Source organism: Pectinophora gossypiella, chromosome 14, assembly GCF_024362695.1.
Source record: "Pectinophora gossypiella chromosome 14, ilPecGoss1.1, whole genome shotgun sequence".
NCBI classification, from domain to species: Eukaryota; Metazoa; Arthropoda; class Insecta; order Lepidoptera; family Gelechiidae; genus Pectinophora; species Pectinophora gossypiella.
In genome coordinates this window covers 14,230,794-14,253,164 of record NC_065417.1, presented here as the reverse complement: position 1 = coordinate 14,253,164, position 22,371 = coordinate 14,230,794, and the positions used below count along the sequence as shown (strand labels likewise).

Below are 22,371 nucleotides of genomic sequence, written 5' to 3'. Positions count from 1 at the left end.
ACACGAACCGATCGTACAAGTGCTTCGACAGAGGTACTCGTGCTCTTGGCAACTCCCACGCAACTCCCATGCAACTCCCATCTATACGTAATTCTTTCCACATTCATCAGTCGTTTCATACACGCACGCCGGTTCAGAGTAGATCGTACTGACCCTTTTCTAAGGACATCTCCAATTTGGTCAATGTACGTCCTTCTAGGTCTTCCTCGCCAGCCTTGCTGCCAGCCTTCGCTTTATATACTGCTTTCGTAATCCTATTATCCTTTATCTGCTTTAATATTCCAATAATAATTTCAAATGGAAACTCGTCTCAATCCGTTTGTCTCGCCTTAACAGTTTTTATCTGTTTTAGTCTAGACACCAGTCTGAGATTTCTAGATTTGCTTGCTAACGTCAAAACAAATTTAAAGAAAATTACATTGGACATGTATTGGAAGAAGAAATGGATATTCTCAAATTGGTCTAGGATGTTTTGTGTCTAGGACTTCGTGATTGGTTTTAGTCTTAGGGTTGTATTAATAAACTAATCTCAGCTTTGAGACTGCCCTCGAGATCATGTGAATGTGACAGTTCTCATATAAAAACAGGAACTTGAGCATGATCTTGAGGGGAGTCTCAGCTCAGATTAGTTTATTAATACCACCCTTCTTATACCTATCTTGAAGGTTTTAGTGAAATAAGGCAAATATAGAAAAAAGAAAAATATTGACAAATTACATGTACCCATAGAGTAGTGATGTCCGTAGTCGATCGATTCCGCTCTAATTGTATGAAAAAGTTACTTCACTCGATTTTTTTTTTTTTAATTTTAAAACTAAAACGAACCTACCTACTCTTAAACTCAAAAATTACGAGGCTCGTTCACCCTAGATATGAATTCTGATCGCAACAACTAAAAAAAACTCGTATATAATAAAATACACCCTAAAATATATAACCGTCATAAGAATATTATATATTTTTCGGGACATATTATTAGCCCATTCTCTTTGTAGGTCGAACACATGTTAGAGGTATCTTGATAAATAATTCTCTTTATATTTATGTCTCCTTACACATTTAGGCCAGTACAAAATTACTCTAGATAAACAACATTTACCTATAAAAACACTTAAATGTGAATCAATAGATAAAATACTATTATTTAAATTTATTTGTTGTGTAAAAAGTACGTAATTGAATACATTTAAATGATTTCAATATTCATTTTTTGACGTGTTTTATTGTTGATTTGCAGCAATAGAGTATTTGACTTGGTCAAAGATATACCTCTATTATAAAATGCTAATCTAGAATTAGAGCCAGGCTAACATGATCAAAAAGGAAATTTAAAAAATCGAAATTTAATTATGAATTTAGTAACAATAAATCTTGACTCTTGACTACGTTTACTTATGATGTCACAGTCCAGTATTCCATACAAATTCAAAAATTTTCGTTTTGGCGTTTCGGAATAAGTATCTCTTTTGACTAAATTGTCAAATAGGCTATTATCATATTAACTACCTACTTGGTCGGACAACATTAACCTACAACATAGCATAACGGAGGAGGAGTTGAGGAACTCGATGGCGCAGCGGTTACCGCGCTCGGTCTGCGATTGTTGAAGTAAAGCAACTTCCGCAGAGGCCGGTCATAGGATGGGTGACCACAAAAAAAAAGTTTTCATCTCGAGCTCCTCCGTGCTTCAGAAGGCACGTTAAGCTGTTGGTCCCGGCTGCATTAGCAGTCGTTAATAATCATCAATCCGCAATGGGCCCGCGTGATGGTTTAAGGCCCGATCTCCCTATCCATCCATAGGGAAGGCCCGTGCCCCAGCAGTGGGGACGTTAATGGGCTGATGATGATAGCATAACGCCTCTATCCCCGAAGGGGTAGGCAGAGGTGTATAGTACACCCACTCCTCGCCAGCTATGTTTAAATCCCATGAAATAAAGGGCCTATTGCTATGAAACATTAAGTCAATATCTATTAATTGTTAGAATAAGATACGATTAAAATAAGCACTATTCGCCTCACGATAGGTGTCCTGTGCCCAGCAACTCCACATACAATGATTCGCCTAGGACACCTTTAAGGAAACCAGGGTTGCCTAAAACCTACGCCACCCTCTCGACCTCGCTGGCTAGATCCACAAGAAAACGAAGCCAATGCGTATGGCGGCCCAGCATCAGCTCATAAATAAAAGATGGTTCAGGTTTTTATGTTCTATACGAATCCTTTGTAACCGATGACTCGGTACATATTTAAACGAAAACAATTAAAATTTATCAAACATCAAATAGACGTAAATGTACGACGTAGATAGTTTCTAAGGTCATTATGTACCAGACACGTCTAACGATAAAGCTTTTAATGAGTTGGTTTAATTTATGCGTGTCTTAGTACAAGGAACTTAACCTCTTGCTGCCGCTATTTAATATTATGATTTAAATTCATCAGCGAACCTGCGAACCTAAAAAATGCCGTGATAGCCCAGTTGATAGAACGCTTGCTTCTTTGAGGTCGCAGCTTCGAATCCAGCACATTCGTATAGAGCATGTAGTATTTATTCTATGCCAAAACCTATTTTTTTACCGTCACCTATCGTAGATTTGCCGCAAATGGCATTAACTACTTGGCCGTACAAATGAACGCTGAGGGCTTTCACTCTGTACAAAAAAGACAATAGGCCTGAGGCCACCCAGTTGGGCGCGAAGGTCGGCTAAGAGTGTCACCTGAGAAGATAACATTTGAAAGAACTAGACAATCGACTCTAGAGGCCGCGATAAGCGCTGAATGAGGGAAATCGTCGACCACGACGTATTGACAATACAAAACTTCCTAAAAATAACACAAATATAGAGATGTGTGTACTAAAATACTAACTTATCTTTTAATTGTATCAAACACCTCGAGATGACTAACAGAACACGTGACGATAACAATGTTAGCACACGTATAACGGCCAATGTCACTTTCAGCCGCGCACGCATGTACAATTTACAACGCAAGTTACTATGCTGACTGTATAGATTTACTTAGGTGTTTAAACGACAACATTGCGGTGTACTGTACGTATTTAGAACGTGACGTTTGTGTCGTGTGTTTGAATCGTGATGCGATTTTCGTATTGTGTACTAGATTTTTTTTATGGCGCGTTGAACCGTTGATTCTAGCTATAAGGTACTTAAATGAATTAAATAATCAATGAGGCCTGTTGTGGCTTAATAACAACCCTAACTCCATTAGTGACTTCTAAAGGGGTAAAAAGGCCACATCAAAGCAAATTCATCTAAAAAGGAATATTGCAATTTGACATAAGTAAGTGCGCAATATCAACGAATGTCACATCATAATCTCCCGATTACCTAAACTGAAGATTTGACAGGTCCAGTTTTTACAAAACAAAATCAACAAATAAAAAAAAAATCTGTTTAGATGAATTGCTTCGATGTGGCCTTTTTAACCCCCCAGATTTGAGATTGAATGAGCGCTGAGGGCTCTCATTTTAATATATTTTTTATTTTTCTCCAGTATTTTACAATATCGAAATTGTGGACCTCCCAGTAAGCAATTTGATATGCTTGTGTTGGGAGTGACCACGCTGCTTCCGAGGGTTACAATATATAAATACTCTCTCATTCGGCACAAAATTTAAAACAGGCCTGAGGGTGCCCAGTTGGATGCTAACCTCGGCACAGGGCATTGTTTGAGAGGGTTGATATTTGAATTACTTGACCCTAGTGGGCCGATAGCGGTAAGCGATGAGGGAAATCGTCGCTCACGCCGCGGGTTCCGTATTTGGGTGTTTGTTGTCGCGAGCTGATTGGCCGCCGCCCCTATGGCTGGAGAATTTTAGATTCATTTAATCCAGAGACAGAGAAAAGCATATTACATAAGACTGTGTTCTTACGGTCACGAGAATTAATATGTATACACTTTGGTACCATGTCACATTAACTTTTTTGACAAATTGAACTGTAAATCTCAATAAATGTCAAATATGTTAGTGCGACAGAGTCCTAAAGTGGGTACATTATATTACTCATGCCTGTATTTGTTTATTTATAAATCTTACGTTATTTACGAGTGCGAATATACTATAACTTTATCAATCATGGCCAATCTGGTATTATAATCAGGTGAAACAAAACCATGGAATCGCATTGCCCCTTACGTTACAGTAAATATTATTTATCGGCCCGTGATTAGAAATTATTGTTTGTTACGTTAAATAAAGCAGAAAAAAATATACGGTCGAATTGAGAACCTTCTTCTTTTTTGAAGTGGGTAAATAAAAGAGAAGTTAGAGAACCAAAGTTTCTTGTTTTTTAAAATTTACAGATAGTAAAGGGTTTATTCAAGAATCAAGCTTACGTATATTTGAAAATCATAAAATAACATAGCACCACGCCTATATCCCCGTAGGGGTATGCAGAGGTGTATAGTATACCCACTCCTCACCAGCTGTGTTTGAGTCTTATCTAAAGGACGAGCCTATTGCCATTAACCGGTCAGAAGTCCTAGAAACCACTTGATACCTATGGTCCAAACATGAACTCAACTAAAGTCGAAATCAGAAATCAGAATCATTTATTCAGCGTAATTACCATGGAGAAACTTGTTGAAGGTCAATGTAACATTCTTGAATTTACGTCATTTCGCAAGGTGTTATGGCTGAGTAGAAGAAATGACAAGAAACTGCAACAGCAACACATCTTTTAAAAACCAATGAAGGTATACATTACAAGTTATTTAATAACTAGAGGAACACATTCAATACCAGACATTTTTATCATTTAGGTAGTCATTAATCTTATAATAAGCTTTTTTACATAAAGTAAGATGGTAGGGCTGGCAGAGGAAGACCGAGAAAAACTTACATTGACCAAATTGGAGATGTCCTTGGAAAAGGTTTAATACGATCTACTCTGAACCGGCGTGCGTGTATGAAGCGATTGATGAATGTGGAGGAAGCAATAGAAGTGTGTCAGGATCGAAGCAAATGGAATTCTATAGTCTCTGCTTACCCCGGTGGGAAATAGGCGTGAGTTTATGTATGTATGTATGTAAGCTTCACATGCCTCCGTGGTCTAGTGGTTAGAGCGTTAGGCTCACGATCTGGAGGTCCGGGTTCGATTCCCGATGGGGACATTGTCGAAATCACTTTGTGAGACTGTCCTTTGTTTGGTAAGGACTTTTCAGGCTTGAATCACCTGATTGTCCGAAAAAGTAAGATGATTCCGTGCTTCGGAGGGCACCTTAAGACGTTGGTCCCGGCTATTAGCCGTAAAAACACCTCCACCAACCCGCAGTGGAGCAGCGTGGTGGAGTATGCTCCATACCCCCTCCGGTTGATTGAGGGGAAGCCTGTGCCCAGCAGTGGGGCGTATATAGGCAGTTTATGTAAGCTTCACATGAGCTTTAAATTTATTTTCTGACAAGTCGCAAAATCAAATTGAGTGCTTTAGAGGCCGAGCCGGGATTCGAACCCTTAACACTAAGTCTACCTTATAAGTGACGCGTTCTCAGAACACGGATATTATAAAATCGTCTCAAGAAATTCTATCCGTGACCGTTCACTCGTAAAACCACAATAACCATCTTGTCATATAATATACATAAACAGCCTATATACGTCCCACTGCTGGGCACAGGCCTTCCCTCAATCAACCGGAGGGGGTATGGAGAATACTCCACCACGCTGCTCCAATGCGGGAGGTGTTTTTACGGCTAATAGCCGGGACCAACGGCTTAACGTGCCCTCCGAAGCACGGAATCATCTTTCTTTTTCGAATAATCAGGTGATTTAAGCCTGAAAAGTCCTTACCAAACAAAGGACAGTCTCACAAAGTGATTTCGACAACGTCCCCATCGGGAATCGAACCCGGACCTCCAGATCGTGAGCCTAACGCTCTAACCACTAGACCACGCAGGCTGTTCATAATATAGATCGAATTAATTTATTATTTATAATTCAGACGATCTATACTCATGGAGTATGTATGACTCATTAAAACGTCTGTAAAGTTATGATTCATCGCAATAAATGGCATGAATGACATTTACTTTCATATTCATACACGAATAGATGCAGTAGTTTACAAATATAATATTATGTAATCTTTCATATATGTACGATCACGAGCATTAATATGCATACAGTTTGGTACCATGTCACATTAAGTTTTTAGACAAATTGAACTGTAAGTCTCACTGAATATCAAATATGTTAGTGCGACAGACTCCTAAAGTGGGACATTATATTGCACATGACTGTACAAAGACATTACATTACATCATTGTCCAGTCTATATACGTCCCACTGCCGGGTACAGGCCTCCCCTCAATCAACCGGAGAGGGTATGGAGTATACTCCACTACGCTGCTCCACTGCGGGTTGGTGGAGGTGTTTTTTACGGCTAATAGCAACGGCAAATTACATACAGGGTGTTAGTGACATCGTAACGAAAACCTTGGGGGATGATTCAGACCATGATTCTGAGTTGATATCAAATGGAATTTTCCGTCGCAAAAGTATGGAACGGAAAATAATTTAAAAAAAAAACAAAAAAATCATGAATTTTTCGACAGGAAATTCCACTTAATATCAAGAGTCATGGTCAAATTATCATTTAAAAAAATCATGAATTTTCCGACCGGAAATTCCACTTAATATCAATCCAGAGTCATGGTCTAAATTATCCCCTTCAGTATTCGTTACGATGTCACTAACACCCTGTATTATAACAGGACATAGAACACGTACATCTGCTTGTCTTTTTAGACATGTAAAATCCGACAGAGGGGTTAAATCCTTCAATGTTCAATCTTGGTTCATCATATCCATCTGAGCATTTCATATTATGAACAGTGGCTGCAAGTTGTCTTCGATTAATTGTGTCTGCCCATTTTATTAGAAATTTCGCGGGTGAGGTTATATATATCGTCACTGAAAAGGCAAAATTACGTAAACGCCAAAATGCCATTTCAAGAATAAGCCGTTGAAAGTATTTTTATCATAACTTCTTACCCATTTATCCAATTTTGATGACGTCAACGTAAGATTACATTGTTTTTCATATTCTATGTCTAGCAATAACATATTATAACATGGACTGCTATTTTTGGATATTTTGGCGCTTAAGTAATTTTGCCTTTCCAGAGACGATATGTACGTATGTATAGTTATATAAACTGCTGCTCCCGGTGATAAGAGTATATAAAATGAGACCCAATTTTCTGATTGATTGAGTCTATTCGCTATAATAGTAAATGGTTCGTAAATCTCTGGTTTCTGCATTATAAAGATAATGGTGTTATGGCACAATGTTTAACGTGTAGTATAAGAAAAATGCGTAGAATTTTCTCTGTTAAACTGATAGATAGATAAATCATTTATTTGGTCTACAGTCACACATGCATACAATACAAATCAACAACAATACACACCACATAGAAAATGTTTGACACACGCCAGGTATGTATGTGTGCTGCAGCAGCGCAAAACGGTCATAGCTCAGCGCAAGTCTTTGCCCTTTCGAGCAAATCGCTGATTTTCAGCTACAACCCGGATAGAGGAAACCGCGGATACGGTAACCGAACTAACTGACGTTGTTGAACTGGTACTTTTCTTCTTCTTGTCGTGCCTCTCCGTCACTGGAAGTTGGCGATCAGCTCATGGAATGTGTGCCTATCCCTGGCCATACGGAAAAGCTCTTCGACCGTCGCCACCTTCCTCCACTCCTTGATGTTGTCCAACCATATTATCCTCGGCCTTCCCACGCGCCTTCGACCCAAGATTGTTAGTAACGACAAAGCGTTCAGTTTCGGAGGTATGTAACCTAACCATTATAGGGCTGGATTTCCTATCGGGGTGTAAGTCGGACAGTTAGTCGCTTCTGTAAAAAACCGGACCTTTTTTATTTTTTTTTTGACGTTGGGAAATGCGTTACGCATACCACGCCGCCCGGGGGGACGACGTGGTTATGTGGGACTCCCCGGGTGTCGCCACCCGGTATACCCACTAAAACCCAACGGTGTTCCTCTTTGCCGCCGTGTGGCGGGGATACGGGAACGCAATTGCACACAACCGCGTCCCCGCCGGCGGATGCCCTTTAAGGCCCAGCGCCCATGGGAGCGCGTCAAGCGCCTCCCCCTCCACCGAGGGCTGCCCGGAACACTTGGGGAGCCCTACAGCACGAGACCTATGTTGTGGACGGCGGTCCCCCGACCACCGTCCACAGGTCCCCATCAAGGCGGCGCTCGGTCGATCGCGACCAAGTGCGCCCGTCGCCGCCTTCCTGGTCGCCTGCGGCGAATCGGGAGCGAGTCGACAGAGTCTTCCCGTTCCCTCTCCGCCGCTTCCTTCGCGGACATGACTATGTCCGCGAAGGTGGCAACCACTCTCCATGCCTGCTCGCTGCCGCTCATGGCCCTAACCATGGCCGGCAGCGAGAGGTCCGCCCCTATTACTGTGGACACGGCAGCGCGAGGGACCGCCCAAGCGGGGCACTCCTCGCGCGTGTGTCGTGCCGTGTCCACTATGCCGCTCACACAATGGTGGCACTCCGCAGTTGGTTCCCTCCTGACCACCCTAAACAAGTACTCACCAAAGCACCCATGCCCGGTGAGGACCTGCGTGAGGTGGTAGGTGGGAGCGCCAGGGCACTCGATCCAGTCCCGAAGGACTGGTCGAATTGCCGCCACCAACTCCCGGCTTGAGTTCGGGGACTCAAGCGCCTCGTCCCAATCGCGGAAGAGAGTATTGCGAGCCTCATTTCGCCACTGACCTACTTCCAGAGGGTGCGGGATCTGTCCGCTCTCTCTGGCCTCCACGCGCCGTCTATAGACCGCCGCGAGAACTCGCGCCTCATACACCAATGATTGTCGAATTTGTTTTCGAATTCATGTTTGGATAAATAGTTATCACGTGCTCAGCGGTGAAGGAAAACATCGTGAGAAAACCCACATTCCCGAGAGTATGTGACCTAACCTGTATTGGGCTGGTTTTCCCTTCGCGGGTTAGAAGGTTAGACAGGCAGTCCTTTCTGTAAAAAACCGGACCTGTCACATCTTCAGGTTAGGTAAGCGGACCCTGTAAAAACGGGATAACAAGGAGACACTGACAGCAGTACCATGACTATACGTAATAGTGTAATGGTGAAGTGAATTTGTTTAGTTTTTAATAAATAGAAAAGAACCTTGAAACCGAACCTTTTAACCTTTAAAACTTTTTTTTGGTATAAAGGGAACCTTTGTTTAACTTGTACATACTCGTACCTACATTAAAATTATATCTACATCACACAACTTGTTTACAACGAAAACAGTTATATGTAGAATTATTTATCGCTTTTTCGCTGTATTATTATTAGTGTAGACAAAGTTTTTATTTGCTTTTTTAAGTATTTGCACGTTATTGTGTTGTCCACAAATAACCTGTAAGTATTTTTATGTTTTGTCAGTTTTCCATCAATACCTTAACGCCAGCAGACCGTAAAATTGACTGATTCTATTCACAACAACATTGTGTTTTTTATGTTAATCGATTTATACAATGTTTTATTAAAAGTTAAATTGCTTTTTTACCCGTGCTTGCGCTTTAAAATGACATTTATGTGACTTTTATGTAAATAATGAATATGTTAATGTGCCAATAGTTCGCTTACCACGACACCACGACTATCTTCTAAACACCAATATTCGGAAGAACGCCCTGAGCCAAAATTTTGTTTGCAGTTTTTTTTCCTCAACTATACAGATTGCGAGAAGCTGCAGTAGTTTTAGGCGGATGAAGCGTTCGACGAAAATAATAACTTATGAAAAAATTACGATTTAATGTGTATCTATGTTACCTTATAAATAAAGAAAGAATCTTATTTCATACTATTTACGAAGTGATTTTTCCGTAGCTGTGTTTTAGTTTTTAAACCTATACTTTTATTTAAAATTCTTCGTCACCCAATACATGTACAGTCATGAGCAATATTTCGTACTCACTTTAGAACTCTGTCGCACTAACATATTTGACATTTAGTGAGACTTACAGTTCAATTTGTCAAAAAAGTTAATGTGACATGGTACCAAAGTGTATACATATTAATGCCCGTGACCGTACCACTTACCTACTCATCAATATATTTCTGATTATAATTCTAACTAGTAACTGGGACCAAGGGCTTGACGTGTCTTCTGAAGCACGGACCATCTTACTTTCAGACAATCAGAGTAACCTAACCAAAGTTCATAAAGTGAATTTTGTGGTATGTAGGGACCATATCACCGGGATGCGAACCTGGGACCTCTGGATTATGAGCCTAAAGCTCGACCAACGGACCACAGCGGCCATTGTTATTTTTTTAGTATTACGCGTTAAACATTGTTGACCTTAAACCTCTTCCCAGGTGGTGGCTCGCCGCTCGGACTTGAAGCTAATCGTGACGTCAGCAACCATGGACTCCACCAAATTCTCCACGTTCTTCGGCAACGTGCCCACCTTCACCATCCCCGGACGCACGTTCCCGGTCGAAACATTCTTCGCTAAGAATGTCTGTGAGGACTACGTCGATGGCGCTGTTAAACAGGTAATATTCCCTAAGATAACCTTCACTCTAAGATCACCAGAACCATGAACGATATCACTGGAATAACAACTCTGACATCAGGCTGAGATTTCACTAGAAACATGAACCATGTCAGAGGAATCTCTAACGTCAGGGTTGACGAGATTGGTGTCAAATCATTCCGAAGCTTGCGAATACGAGCTAATTATTAATTCATCTGGTTTTCCTTTTGCATTTTTTTTGTCGTTGTTGTTCCACGGTTACCCAGTGGGAAAAGCGCTTAAATCTCACACTGAGGTCGCAGGTTCGAATCCTGACGAGACCTAAACGAATGATTTTCGAATTTTCACGTGCTCAGCGGTGAAGGAAATAAACATCAAATGCGTTTCGAAGGTTTGTGACCTAATCGTAGTTTAAGACTCTACGTATATCACAAAGAGACAATTTAAATCGAAAAAAAAACTGACTCGAACAGGACTTAAACCCGCAGCTCTTGTCAAGTCGGGACGAGCGTTTTAACCATTACCACACCCCGGACACTTCATATCAAAATCTCATTCTTTCTCTGTGCAGCTTATGTGTAAGTGTGAGCGAGACAACCCATGCGCTTTCTCTCTCCTTAGCGGCTTACGGTTACATATCAAAATCTCATTCTTTCTCTGTGCAGCTTATGTGTAAGTGTGAGCGAGACAATCCATGCGCTCTCTCTCACTCCTTAGCGGCTTACGGTTACATATCAAAATCTCATTCTTTCTCTGTGCAGCTTATGTGTAAGTGTGAGCGAGACAGTCCATGCGCTCTCTCTCACTCCTTAGCGGCTTACGGTTACATATCAAAATCTCATTCTTTCTCTGTGCAGCTTATGTGTAAGTGTGAGCGAGACAGTCCATGCGCTCTCTCTCACTCCTTAGCGGCTTACGGTTACATATCAAAATCTCATTCTTTCTCTGTGCAGCTTATGTGTAAGTGTGAGCGAGACAGTCCATGCGCTCTCTCTCACTCCTTAGCGGCTTACGGTTACATATCAAAATCTCATTCTTTCTCTGTGCAGCTTATGTGTAAGTGTGAGCGAGACAATCCATGCGCTCTCTCTCACTCCTTAGCGGCTTACGGTTACTTAAGGCTAAAGACTCGGAGCGGGTGAGGTCGGCCCTCTACAAAAATTGGTGCGGGGTGGAGAATCACCGCTGTACCATGTGTAGGGAGTATCCGGGGTGAGCCATTACCACCACCGCGTCCTCCTGTCCATCCGAAATTCTTACGTTTCGTTTTCTTTCTTTGTGAGTTTCCCTAAGCCAGATAATTGCTATAAAACAAAAATCATGAACGGTTATGTTTGCTTTAAGGAAGCTACAATACTCGTATGTAAGGATAAAACACTTAATCATGATCACAAAATACTTAATTAACAAAATTAACACGCAAAGGAAATATTTACCTACTTCCCAGCAAACGGCTTAAAGCAAAAAAGTCAAACGTATTTGTATTTTACTTTAAGAGGCTAGTTTCTACGTTCTTACAAAATACTGTATAAGAACCTAATTGATAGATTGGTGCGGTAATATATTTTTTTATGAGTTATTAAAAATTAAATATAAGTTACTGGGAGGTTAAAAACGCCACATCGAAGCAATTCATCTAAAAAAAGCAATATTGCTATTTGACATTTTGTTTGCATTGCGCACTTACTTTTATATGCGCAAATGTCAAATTGCAATATTGCTTTTTAGATTAATTGCTTCAATGTGGCCTGTTTAACTCCCCTGGTTCCTATTCGGGCAACCGAAAACTTAATTTCACAGGACAATAACTATATATAGCGCATTCTTGCGCTTATTTTTAGTAAAGGACGGCACTAAAGAACTGTCAAACTAAAATTAGGTTAAGTTTGTATGCGCCATTAGTAAAGAACAGTTGGTAACGATGTCAAACTCTGCGGTGGGCATCCACAAACTTTACTACTTAATTACTGGCGGGTTGCCCTTCTGACTACCACTCCACAGTTCAAACATTCTTCCTTTCAAACTTTTCAGTCTCAAAGAAGCGGCGATGTAGACATATCATATTAATTACAGTGGTATTAACAGCCTCCGTGGTCTAGTGGTAAGAGCGTTAGGCTCACGATCTGGAGGTCCGGGTTCGATTCCCGATGGGGACATTGTCGAAATCACTTTGTGAGACTGTCCTTTGTTTGGTAAGGACTTTTCAGGCTTGAATCACCTGATTGTCCGAAAAAGTAAGTTGATTCCGTGCTTCGGAGGGCACGTTAAGCCGTTGGTCCCGGCTATTAGCCGTAAAAACACCTCCACCAACCCGCAGTGGAGCAGCGTGGTGGAGTATGCTCCATACCCTCTCCGGTTGATTGAGAGGAGGCCTGTGCCCAGCAGTGGGACGTATATAGGCTGTTTATGTTATGTTATGTACAGTGGTATTACGGCGTGTTGCCACCCATCCCACTTACGGACGATACTAAAAAGTATCAGCGGCTATAAGGACGTAATATCCGACCCTGACGACCTGATTACTCTAGCCATAGAGGCGGCCAATCGACTCGCGACAACAAACACTTCAGGACCCCGAATTCTTCAAGGCTCGAATCCTGGATCCACGTGATATCAGCTATCTATGATCCAATCATGAATTCAAAGTCATAAAATCGAATTCAAATCAAATATATTTTATTGCACAGAAATAAATTTCAACAATCAGACATAACTCATGAATACACTGTGTGTGTGTGCGTGTGTGTATGTGTGTGTGTGTGTCTCTCTCTCTCTCTCTCTCTCTCTCTCTCTCTCTGTGTGTGTGTGTGTGTGTGTGTGTGTGTGTGTGCGTGCGTGCGTGCGTGCGTGCGTGCGTGCGTGCGTGCGTGTGTGTGTGTGTGTGTGTGTGTCGAATTCAGTGGTTTAGAGTCATTACAACGTAAGTGGCTTTTCATGGGTGAAGACAATGTTTGAAACAATCAAGTTACCAAGCAGACCGCTGTGACTGTGTTTGAACGCTATATGTACGTGTGTATGTACGTCTGTTCCGTTTTAACTTCTAAACCATTTACGAGAATTTAACAAATGAGGGGTGACTAGAGACATCGGAGGGTGAGGTGAGGTGTCGGATGCCAATCTGTCCTAAGTAATAATCGATATGTACATTGTACACCCAGCATATGTCAAGTTTAACGCCTAGGTATTTGGCTGATCGATGCCAGGTCCATCTGGGGTCGATGCTCGGTGCTTGCCCGCTAGATTCATGTACACTGAATTGACGAGTTCAGCCCAACCAAGCAAACGAGGCGCACCTTTGTCATTTGGTATTAGAGGGAAATAGATACTTTTTAGAGCGCCGTTTTTCCGTAGTCGAGTTTTAGTTATTAAACTTATTTTTTTACTCGTTTATCTTGACTGTTCTATAAAATGTATGAGTATGCTGGAGTTTGAACACTTCTACCTAATACATCCTTTAAATTGAGGACCTCGGTGGCGCAGCGGTAAACGCGCTCGGTCTGCGATTGTTGTTAAGCAACTTTCGCAAAGGCCGGTCATAGGATGGGTGACCACAAAAAAAAGTTTTTATCTCGAGCTCCTCCAGGCTTCGGAAGGCACGTTAAGCCGTTGGTCCCGGCTGCATTAGCAGTTTAAGGCCCGATCTCCCTATCCATCCATAGGGAAGGCCCGTGCCCCAGCAGTGGGGATGTTAATGGGCTGATGACGATGATGATGCTGGAGTTTGAACACTTCTACCTAATACATCCTTTAAATTTAGTTGTTGCTTTGTCGTATACACAACATTGAGAAAGGAATGCTCTGGGAGTTTGGACATGCAAAGAGAATGAATGAAAGTAGACTTACGAAAAAGATACGAGTGTAAGTGGTAGGGCCAACCCTACATACCGCGTTCAGGGGGGTTAAAATAGCCAATATTGCAATTTGACATTTGCGCATATAAAAGTAAGTGCGCAATGCAAACAAATGTCAAATAGCAATATTGCTTTCTTAGATGAATTGCTTAGACGTGGCCATTTTAACCCCCCCAGATCCAAGATGTTTTAAAGACAGGCCAGGTCAAGAGTATTTTAAACCTTGGAAGGAAGAAGCGAAAAGGTGTGTCAGTATTGTAATAGTGAAATTCCGTGGTCTCTGCCTACCCCCAAGGGGAAGAGGCGTGACCTTTAAGTTATACTCAAACATCGAGTTATAAATAGCCCCCTTTCGAGTACATTTCCTGAAAGACGTCATTAGATGTTCATACGTCTATCCACCCACAACATAATATATAACCTAATAACCCCTTTTGAAGGAAAAACTGCGTGAAGCAGTCTAATTTATATCTGCGTGGGTTTCATCTGTGGGAAAATCTTGTAAGGAAATAAATACGGTGTGGTTAGAGCGTTAGGCTCACGATCTGGAGGTCCGGGTTCGATTCCCGATGGGGACTGGTAAGAGATTGGTAAGGACTTTTCAGGCTTGAATTACCTGATTTTCCGAAAAATTAAGATGATTCCGTGCTTCGGAGGGCACGTTAAGCCATTGGTCCCTGCTATTAGCCGTAAAAACACCTCCACCAACTCGCATTGGAGCAGCGTGGTGGAGTATGCTCCATACCCCCTCCGGTTGATTGAGGGAGGCCTGTGCCCAGCAGTGGGACGTATATAGGCTGTTTATATATGTTATGTAATATCTAGAAAACTCCAAGCAAGAAACTCTATGTTTAACAAAAACAAACGTCTTGACAAATTGCCCTAACGACCTTTCAGCCTAATGAGGGTAGTGCCTATTCATGGCAATAATGGATCGAAAAATACTCCCTTGTAACAGTGTAAACAATAGGGTATAATGTTACTTTAGGTTAGGCCTATTTACTAGGCAATTAAAGTACTCAAGCCCGAACAATGAGGATAGAAACTGCCTATTTCTCCCATCAGGTGTCGCTACTGTTGTAAATATTTTGACAAAGTAAAACTAATGGGAAAAGCGAAGTCTTCCTATTCAGTAAGTCTATTGGGAAGGAAATTCCCAGTAGTTCGACTAGTAAGACTACTGTGAATAAGGGAATTTTTGACAGTTCTCCATACTATTTGAGTAAACAAATCTATTGTTTTGGTTATATTTTATACTATAACCCTTTGCGCAGCGTTTAACTGCAAAATCATAGTGTTGTTATTCCATAAAGATGGGAAAGAAAAATCTTTGTTTTAATCAAAACTGCCTTTTTCCAACTGGCTTCTTTTCTTTCTGTTCAGCTGCTTGTCTTCCCGGGCATGTCGTAAAAACCGACAGAGGGATTGCGTTCTCTAACATGATGGACTAATGTTATGGGCGATAGGCTGATCCCTTATCACCATAAGGTTCATCATATCCATCTTAGGACTTCGTATCAACAGTGGCTGCAAGTTGTCTTTGATTACTTGTGGCTCTGCCCACCCCATTTGGGATTACGGGCGTGAGTTTATGTATGTATGTATCTTCTTTTCTTTTTCGTAACTCATGCTTCAGACGGGATACACTCCACGTTGCTCCACATTTTATAGCAATTTATCACGAATTTTAGCGGGACAGTATGGAAAACTAACACCCCGTACAAGTACATACAGGTATTCATACAAGTAGATATTATTATTATATTATAGTGTCATTAACAAATGACACCGTAACGAATACTGAGCGGGATGGTTCAGACCATGATTCTGAGTCGATACCAACACTCAAAGTTTTCGTTACGATGTCACTAATACCCTGTATAAGGAGTGCGTACTCCTCGCCAGGTATGTTTAAGTCCCATGTAATAGAGGGCGAGCCTATTTCCACAGACCGGGCTCGAACACACAAAGTCGAACTCAGAACGGTATATCGGAAATACTTTTATCGATATAATTGATTTCCGAAAGTTCTATTCGTCGATATCATGGTTCACCGAGTCAAATTCAGTGGTGGTGGTGTCCCTGACTACCCCTACAGGGACATAGGCGTAATGCTATTATGTTATGTTTTCACGGTTTATTCCTGTATAAAATACAACTAGTAATGGATGTACCTCTGAGTACTCCAATTGGGATATAGTCGTGAAGTTACGATCAATGCCCACTTATATCAAGCTCAATAATGTCTGTAAAGGATCAGTTTCAGCTAATAACCGGGCTAATGTCATCGGGGTCACAGGTTCAGTGCCCGCAAGGCGTGGTGCTGCTGTTTACACGATAGTTTATTGACTACATGCATACGTATACACACGCCCTTAATCCCTAACGGGATGGACAGAATTACAAATAATCAATAGACAACTTGCAGCCACTCTTGATACGAAGACCAAGGCCGTTCTCTTGATTCCTCTTGTTATCTTTATGGATTACGAAGTAATATTGATAAAAAAAGCGAAAAAGCCAAAAGCGCACCCCTGATGCCGGGCAGCAGTGGTATCAGTACTGATTGGAGGCCGAGAAAATGGATTCTGGTAGGGCTCTAGCTAGAACATCACCGATTGAGAAATTGGAAGGTGATTGGGACAACCAACCACCGTTCTACACGCCCTATCTGTGGAGTAATTCACCGACAAGAGCGCAGCTCTTAAATAAAGAGAGACGAGTAATATTGATTTCAGTTAGTCATCGGATAAAAATAATAAATAAAAAAATTGTTTATTTTCTTTCTTTTACAATAAAGCCTTAACTACTGGTGGTTTGGGGTCTCCATTTAAGCGACGTAGCCTGTGTTTGGAGGCCCCGCTCTTCCATTATTACAAATAAATTGTCTATAAATAATCTATACTGGGTGTTAGTGACATCGTAACGAATAATGAGGGGGTTGATTCAGACCATGATTCTGAGTTAAAATCAAGTGGAATTTTTCGTCGCAAAATTCATGATTTTTTTAAAAAATTTTCAAATTATTTTCAATTCTGTACTGTTGCGATGAAAAATTCCACTCGATATCAACTCAGAATAATCAGATGAATCATCCCTCTCAGTATTCGTTACGATGACACTTACACCCCGTACAAGTACATACGGTAGCCATATAAGTAGGTATGGGTGTTAGTGACACCGTAACGAATACTGAAGGGGATGGTTCAGACCATGATTCTGAGTTGATATCAAGTGGAATTTTGTGTCAAAAAATTCATGAAAATTTTTCTTTTCTTTTTAATTATTTTCCAATCCATACTTTTGCGACGGAAATTTCTACTTGATATCAACTCAGAATCATGACCTGAACCACCCCTCAAAGTTTTCGTTACGATGTCACTAACACCCTGTATAGTCTAAAAATACTGTATATCTATGATATGGGACCTCTGACTGCCTCAATGAGGGATTTTTCCGTATTTCTGTTATCCATGAAATTAAAATTCCATTAGTTAAGTAAATACATGTTATAATTTTAGTTTAAGCAAACTGTAGTAATTTTAAAGCGGAATGTTCATCAGGACAAACCCCTTTGGGGTTTAATGATGTGATTTATTGTTTTTAGTCTATAAGTTTGTATAAGTTTAAAATAAAATAAAAAAACGGTTAAACGAAGGAAAATCTTTACAGCGCCATTTATATTGTTTTTAAGGAACGTAGCTTGGAAAGTTACTCATTGGTATATAGTCGTAACCTTATACTAAAATTCAATACTTACGTCTACTTTTGATAATAAATTCGTTTAGGACCCCGATACCGACCCCGCCGGCGTGGTCGACGATTTCCCTCAGCGCTTATCGCTATCGACCCACTAGGGTCGATTAATTCTTTCAAATAGTTTTCCTCTCAGACGACGCCCTGAGCCGAGGTTCGCGCCCAACTGGACACTCTCAGGCCTGTTGTCTTAAACGTTGTACCGGATGAGAGCCTTCAGCGCTCCCCATTTGTCCGGCCAAGTAGTTAATGCCATCTGCGGCAAATCCACAATAAGTCACGTCAAAAAAAAGATAATAAATTCGTCGAATAAATCGTTTGAATTACAGATCCTGTACAAGACGTGTATTCGAAGATTTAGTAAAGACAATAAAGACGTGAAAATCATTTATCCAAAGTTGAATGCACCCATAATGCCTCCGTTTGAGAGTCAAGGGACTGAATATTAAATTTTCGCATGCCGCCAATATATTTCGCGAAAGGTTTGTATTTACTCTACATGTTAGCGACCACAATCGTATCTTTGTTACATTGTCTTTTATTTATTTGTTTATTTATTTATTTGTACATAATAAAACCTCCTCCGGTTGATTGAGGGGAGGCCTGTGCCCAGCAGTGGGACGTATATAGGCTATTTATTTATGTTTATGTTACACAATAAAACAGAGAGATGTAACGTACAAAAAACAGACAGTATTGGTAAACTTATCTCTAAACAAAGAGATTCTTTTCGATCTTTGATTCGTCTTTTGTACTGTTAATTTACTGTTTAAATAAACCAATAACTTATTTTATATTCGGAAAATTGTCATAACATGTGCATAAAAATATACAATAAGATACTCAAAAGAACGGATACCAACTAAAAATGTCATGAAAATTACGCGAATGTCTAATTACTAATTGTTTTTATCTTCTTCTAATTCTTTTATCCCCCGTTGGGATGTAGGGCGAAATTGTTTTTATAATATTAGTTATTTTTTTATATATTAATAATAAATAGCAGGATAGAGGTGCTGATGCCAGTACACGCCATTTAAGTTTATTTTAAGGTATACCTGTCAATTTTCTTACGCGCCGAAAAGGAAAGAGACGGGTAATCGACAGGCGTACAAACAATTTATGGAACACATGTCAATCTGATGCAGAAAAAAAAACACTCCCAAAATTTTGTATTGCCCAATAATTCGACAGTATTAAGTTGACAGCAAACGTCAAACGGGTTGTATATGAGTGAGATGCCTATTTTATTCGCCCGGGCCACTCATTTATTTTAAAATTGTCGGCGGATAACAGCCTCCGTAGTCTAGTGGTTAGAGCGTTAGGCTCACGATCTGGAGGTCCGGGTTCGATTCCCGATGGGGACATTGTCGAAATCACTTTGTGAGACTTTCCTTTATTTGGTAAGGACTTTTCAGGCTTGAATCACCTGATTGTCCGAAAAAGTAAGATGATTCCGTGCTTCGGAGGGCACGTTAAGCCGTTAGTCCCGGCTATTAGCCGTAAAAACACCTCCACCAACCCGCATTGGAGCAGCCTGGTGGAGTATGCTCCATACCCCCTCCAGTTGATTGAGGGGAGGCCTGTGCCCAGCAGTGGGACGTATATAGGCTGTTTATGTAAGAAAATGATAGGTATAACTTAAAATAAAATTAGGAGGTTTCTGCAGGAATCGGGACCATTGAACCTGTAACACTGGCTTATACTTACCATATTGTAACTCTGTACCTAACCTACCTACCCTAAGCGCATAAATTATTTCTTATTTACTACTAGCTAACTTATTACAACTATTTAATTTTCAACTTGGTACACTTGCACCACGACCTTAAGCAATAAAATGTGGTCGGCTAATCCAATTTGAACTTCAAATCCAGTTAACCTTCTTAAATAATAAACTATTGAGTTAATCCAGTGTTTCAAAGCCAAGCTGATGTGGCTTTAAACCAGCTTAAGCGCTATCCGTCAAGCTTACCTCAAGGCATCGGCGATACAACCAATAGACTCTAACGGGTTTACCACAGAACTGTGTTTAGCATTTTGACACTGTTTGAAAATGACAGGTAAGCAAAAGTGAACCCAATTTTAAAATAATTCATTATCATTAACAATGTTTAAATTATTCTAAAAATTGTTTTGTGGTAGAGCCGTTAATTATGTTTTTTCTCACATACTTAATTCATTCTGTGAACTATAGCTGAGGTAAGGGTTTAGGGTAGCGGAATGCTACGCTTTGATTGGCTAACTCAAGATCCTAAACACGTTAGAAGTTCACAGAAGCGGTCGTGATTGGTCGAACGTTGTCAAGCGGCTTCTTGTATTCAAATTCAAATTCAAATTCAAAAATATCTTTATTCAGTAGGTAACATAGTTACACTTTGAATCGTCAATTTTTACATAACGAACGTCTCATCCGCCTAAAACTACTGCAGCTTCTCACAACCTGTATAGCCGGGGAAAAGAAGCTGCAAGAAAAACCTCGGCACAGGGCCCTAGACGTTCTTTTAAAAAATAAAATAAAAATAAACATAAAATATTGATATACAATTGAGTAATTTAGCTGCCTAATATCAGTTCTCAGACAGTTAATCCCATGCATTCATATCTTCTAAATAATCACTAACTTTATAATAACCTTTTTTGTAAAGTTTTTGTTTAACTACTTTCTTAAAGCAGTTGAAAGGCAAATTCTGAATGTCAATGGGAATCTTATTGTAAAAACGTATACATTGCCCCTTAAAAGATTTAGTAATCTTATGTAATCGACTGACTTGTAAAGCAAGTTTATTTTTATTCCGGGTATTAACAATGTGCCGATCGCTATTTTTTGCAAATAATCCTATATGTTTTTTTACATATATTAAGTTTTCAAAGATATATTGTGATGCCATAGTTAAAATATTAATTTCTTTAAATTTATTTCTAAGTGACATCTTGGGTCCCAATTTGTAAATCGCCCGAATGGCCCGCTTTTGCAGAACAAAAATGCTGTTCACATCTGCAGCATGACCCCACAGCAAGATGCCGTACGACATTAGACTGTGGAAGTAGGCAAAATAAACTAATCGCGCGGTTTCTACATCGGTTATTAAACGAATTTTTTTGACCGCGAATGCTGCTGAGCTGAGCCTTTTGGACAACTTATCAATATGAGGACTCCATTGCAACTTAGCGTCCAAAGTAATTCCCAAAAATACAGCAGTATCCGTGAGGTCCAATTCCTTATTTTTTACAATAATAGAATCGAGCGGCCTACTAACATTCGATAACGTAAAATAAACATATTTTGTTTTATTTTCATTAAGTAGCAGGTTGTTTACAGTAAACCAATCCACTACCTCTGAAATGGCGTTGTTTACATCGTCAAAGGAATCTTGTCGTCTCTTTACTTTAAAAAGTAAGGAGGTATCATCTGCAAACAGCACCACTTCATGTTTTACAAGACTAGGTAGGTCGTTTATGTAAACTAGGAATAGAAATGGACCTAGAATTGAGCCCTGCGGGACGCCTATAGTGACGTTAGATCCACACGATCTGGAGCCATGCACATCAACCCTCTGAACGCGGCCACTAAGGTACGACTCCAAAAGAGCGATGGCATTATCTGTTATTCCATAGTGACGAAGTTTCGCGATCAATATATCATGACAAACGCAATCGAAGGCTTTGGAAAGGTCACAAAAGACACCAATAGCATCTTTGGACTCCTCCCAAGCCTGAAAAACATGATTTATTAACTCAACACCAGCATCGGTTGTTGAGCGACCCTTTGTAAAACCAAATTGTTTATTAGACATTAAATTGTTTAAATTGAAATGTTGAAGTAATTGCAGTAATAAAATTTTTTCAAATATTTTACTAAGCGTGGGTAGTATAGATATTGGTCTAAAATTAGTAGGGTCAGAAGTACTACCAGCTTTAAACAATGGAATGACTTTACTGTGCTTCATTAAATCTGGAAACACACCATTGTCTACACATTTATTAAATATACATGATAGATAGGGAGCTATGCAATCAATCACGGAGTTAATGACTTTAACAGAGAGACCATGAAGATCTGCAGTCTTTTTCATTTCTAAAGATTTAAAAGCTCTTAAGACGTCCCTAGGACTCACGTGTGTAAATGTTAGTTTATCTACTTTGGACGTATCTATGTGCTCCTTTACAAGTGATTGAGCGAGTGCAGGAGATGACTTCAAGTCCTTGGTAGTC

At 40.3% G+C, this 22,371-nt stretch overlaps 1 protein-coding gene across 2 annotated transcripts in view; it reads left to right on the top strand.

The window, feature by feature from the left end:
- LOC126372723 (pre-mRNA-splicing factor ATP-dependent RNA helicase PRP16) overlaps positions 1–22,371 on the top strand; it is a 128,145-nt gene that overhangs the window by 93,913 nt on the left and 11,861 nt on the right. For both annotated transcript variants that reach the window (XM_050018580.1, XM_050018581.1), the window contains one exon: positions 10,389–10,568. In XM_050018580.1, coding sequence (XP_049874537.1) covers positions 10,389–10,568 — 180 coding nt within the window. The remainder of the gene's footprint in view (positions 1–10,388; positions 10,569–22,371) is intronic.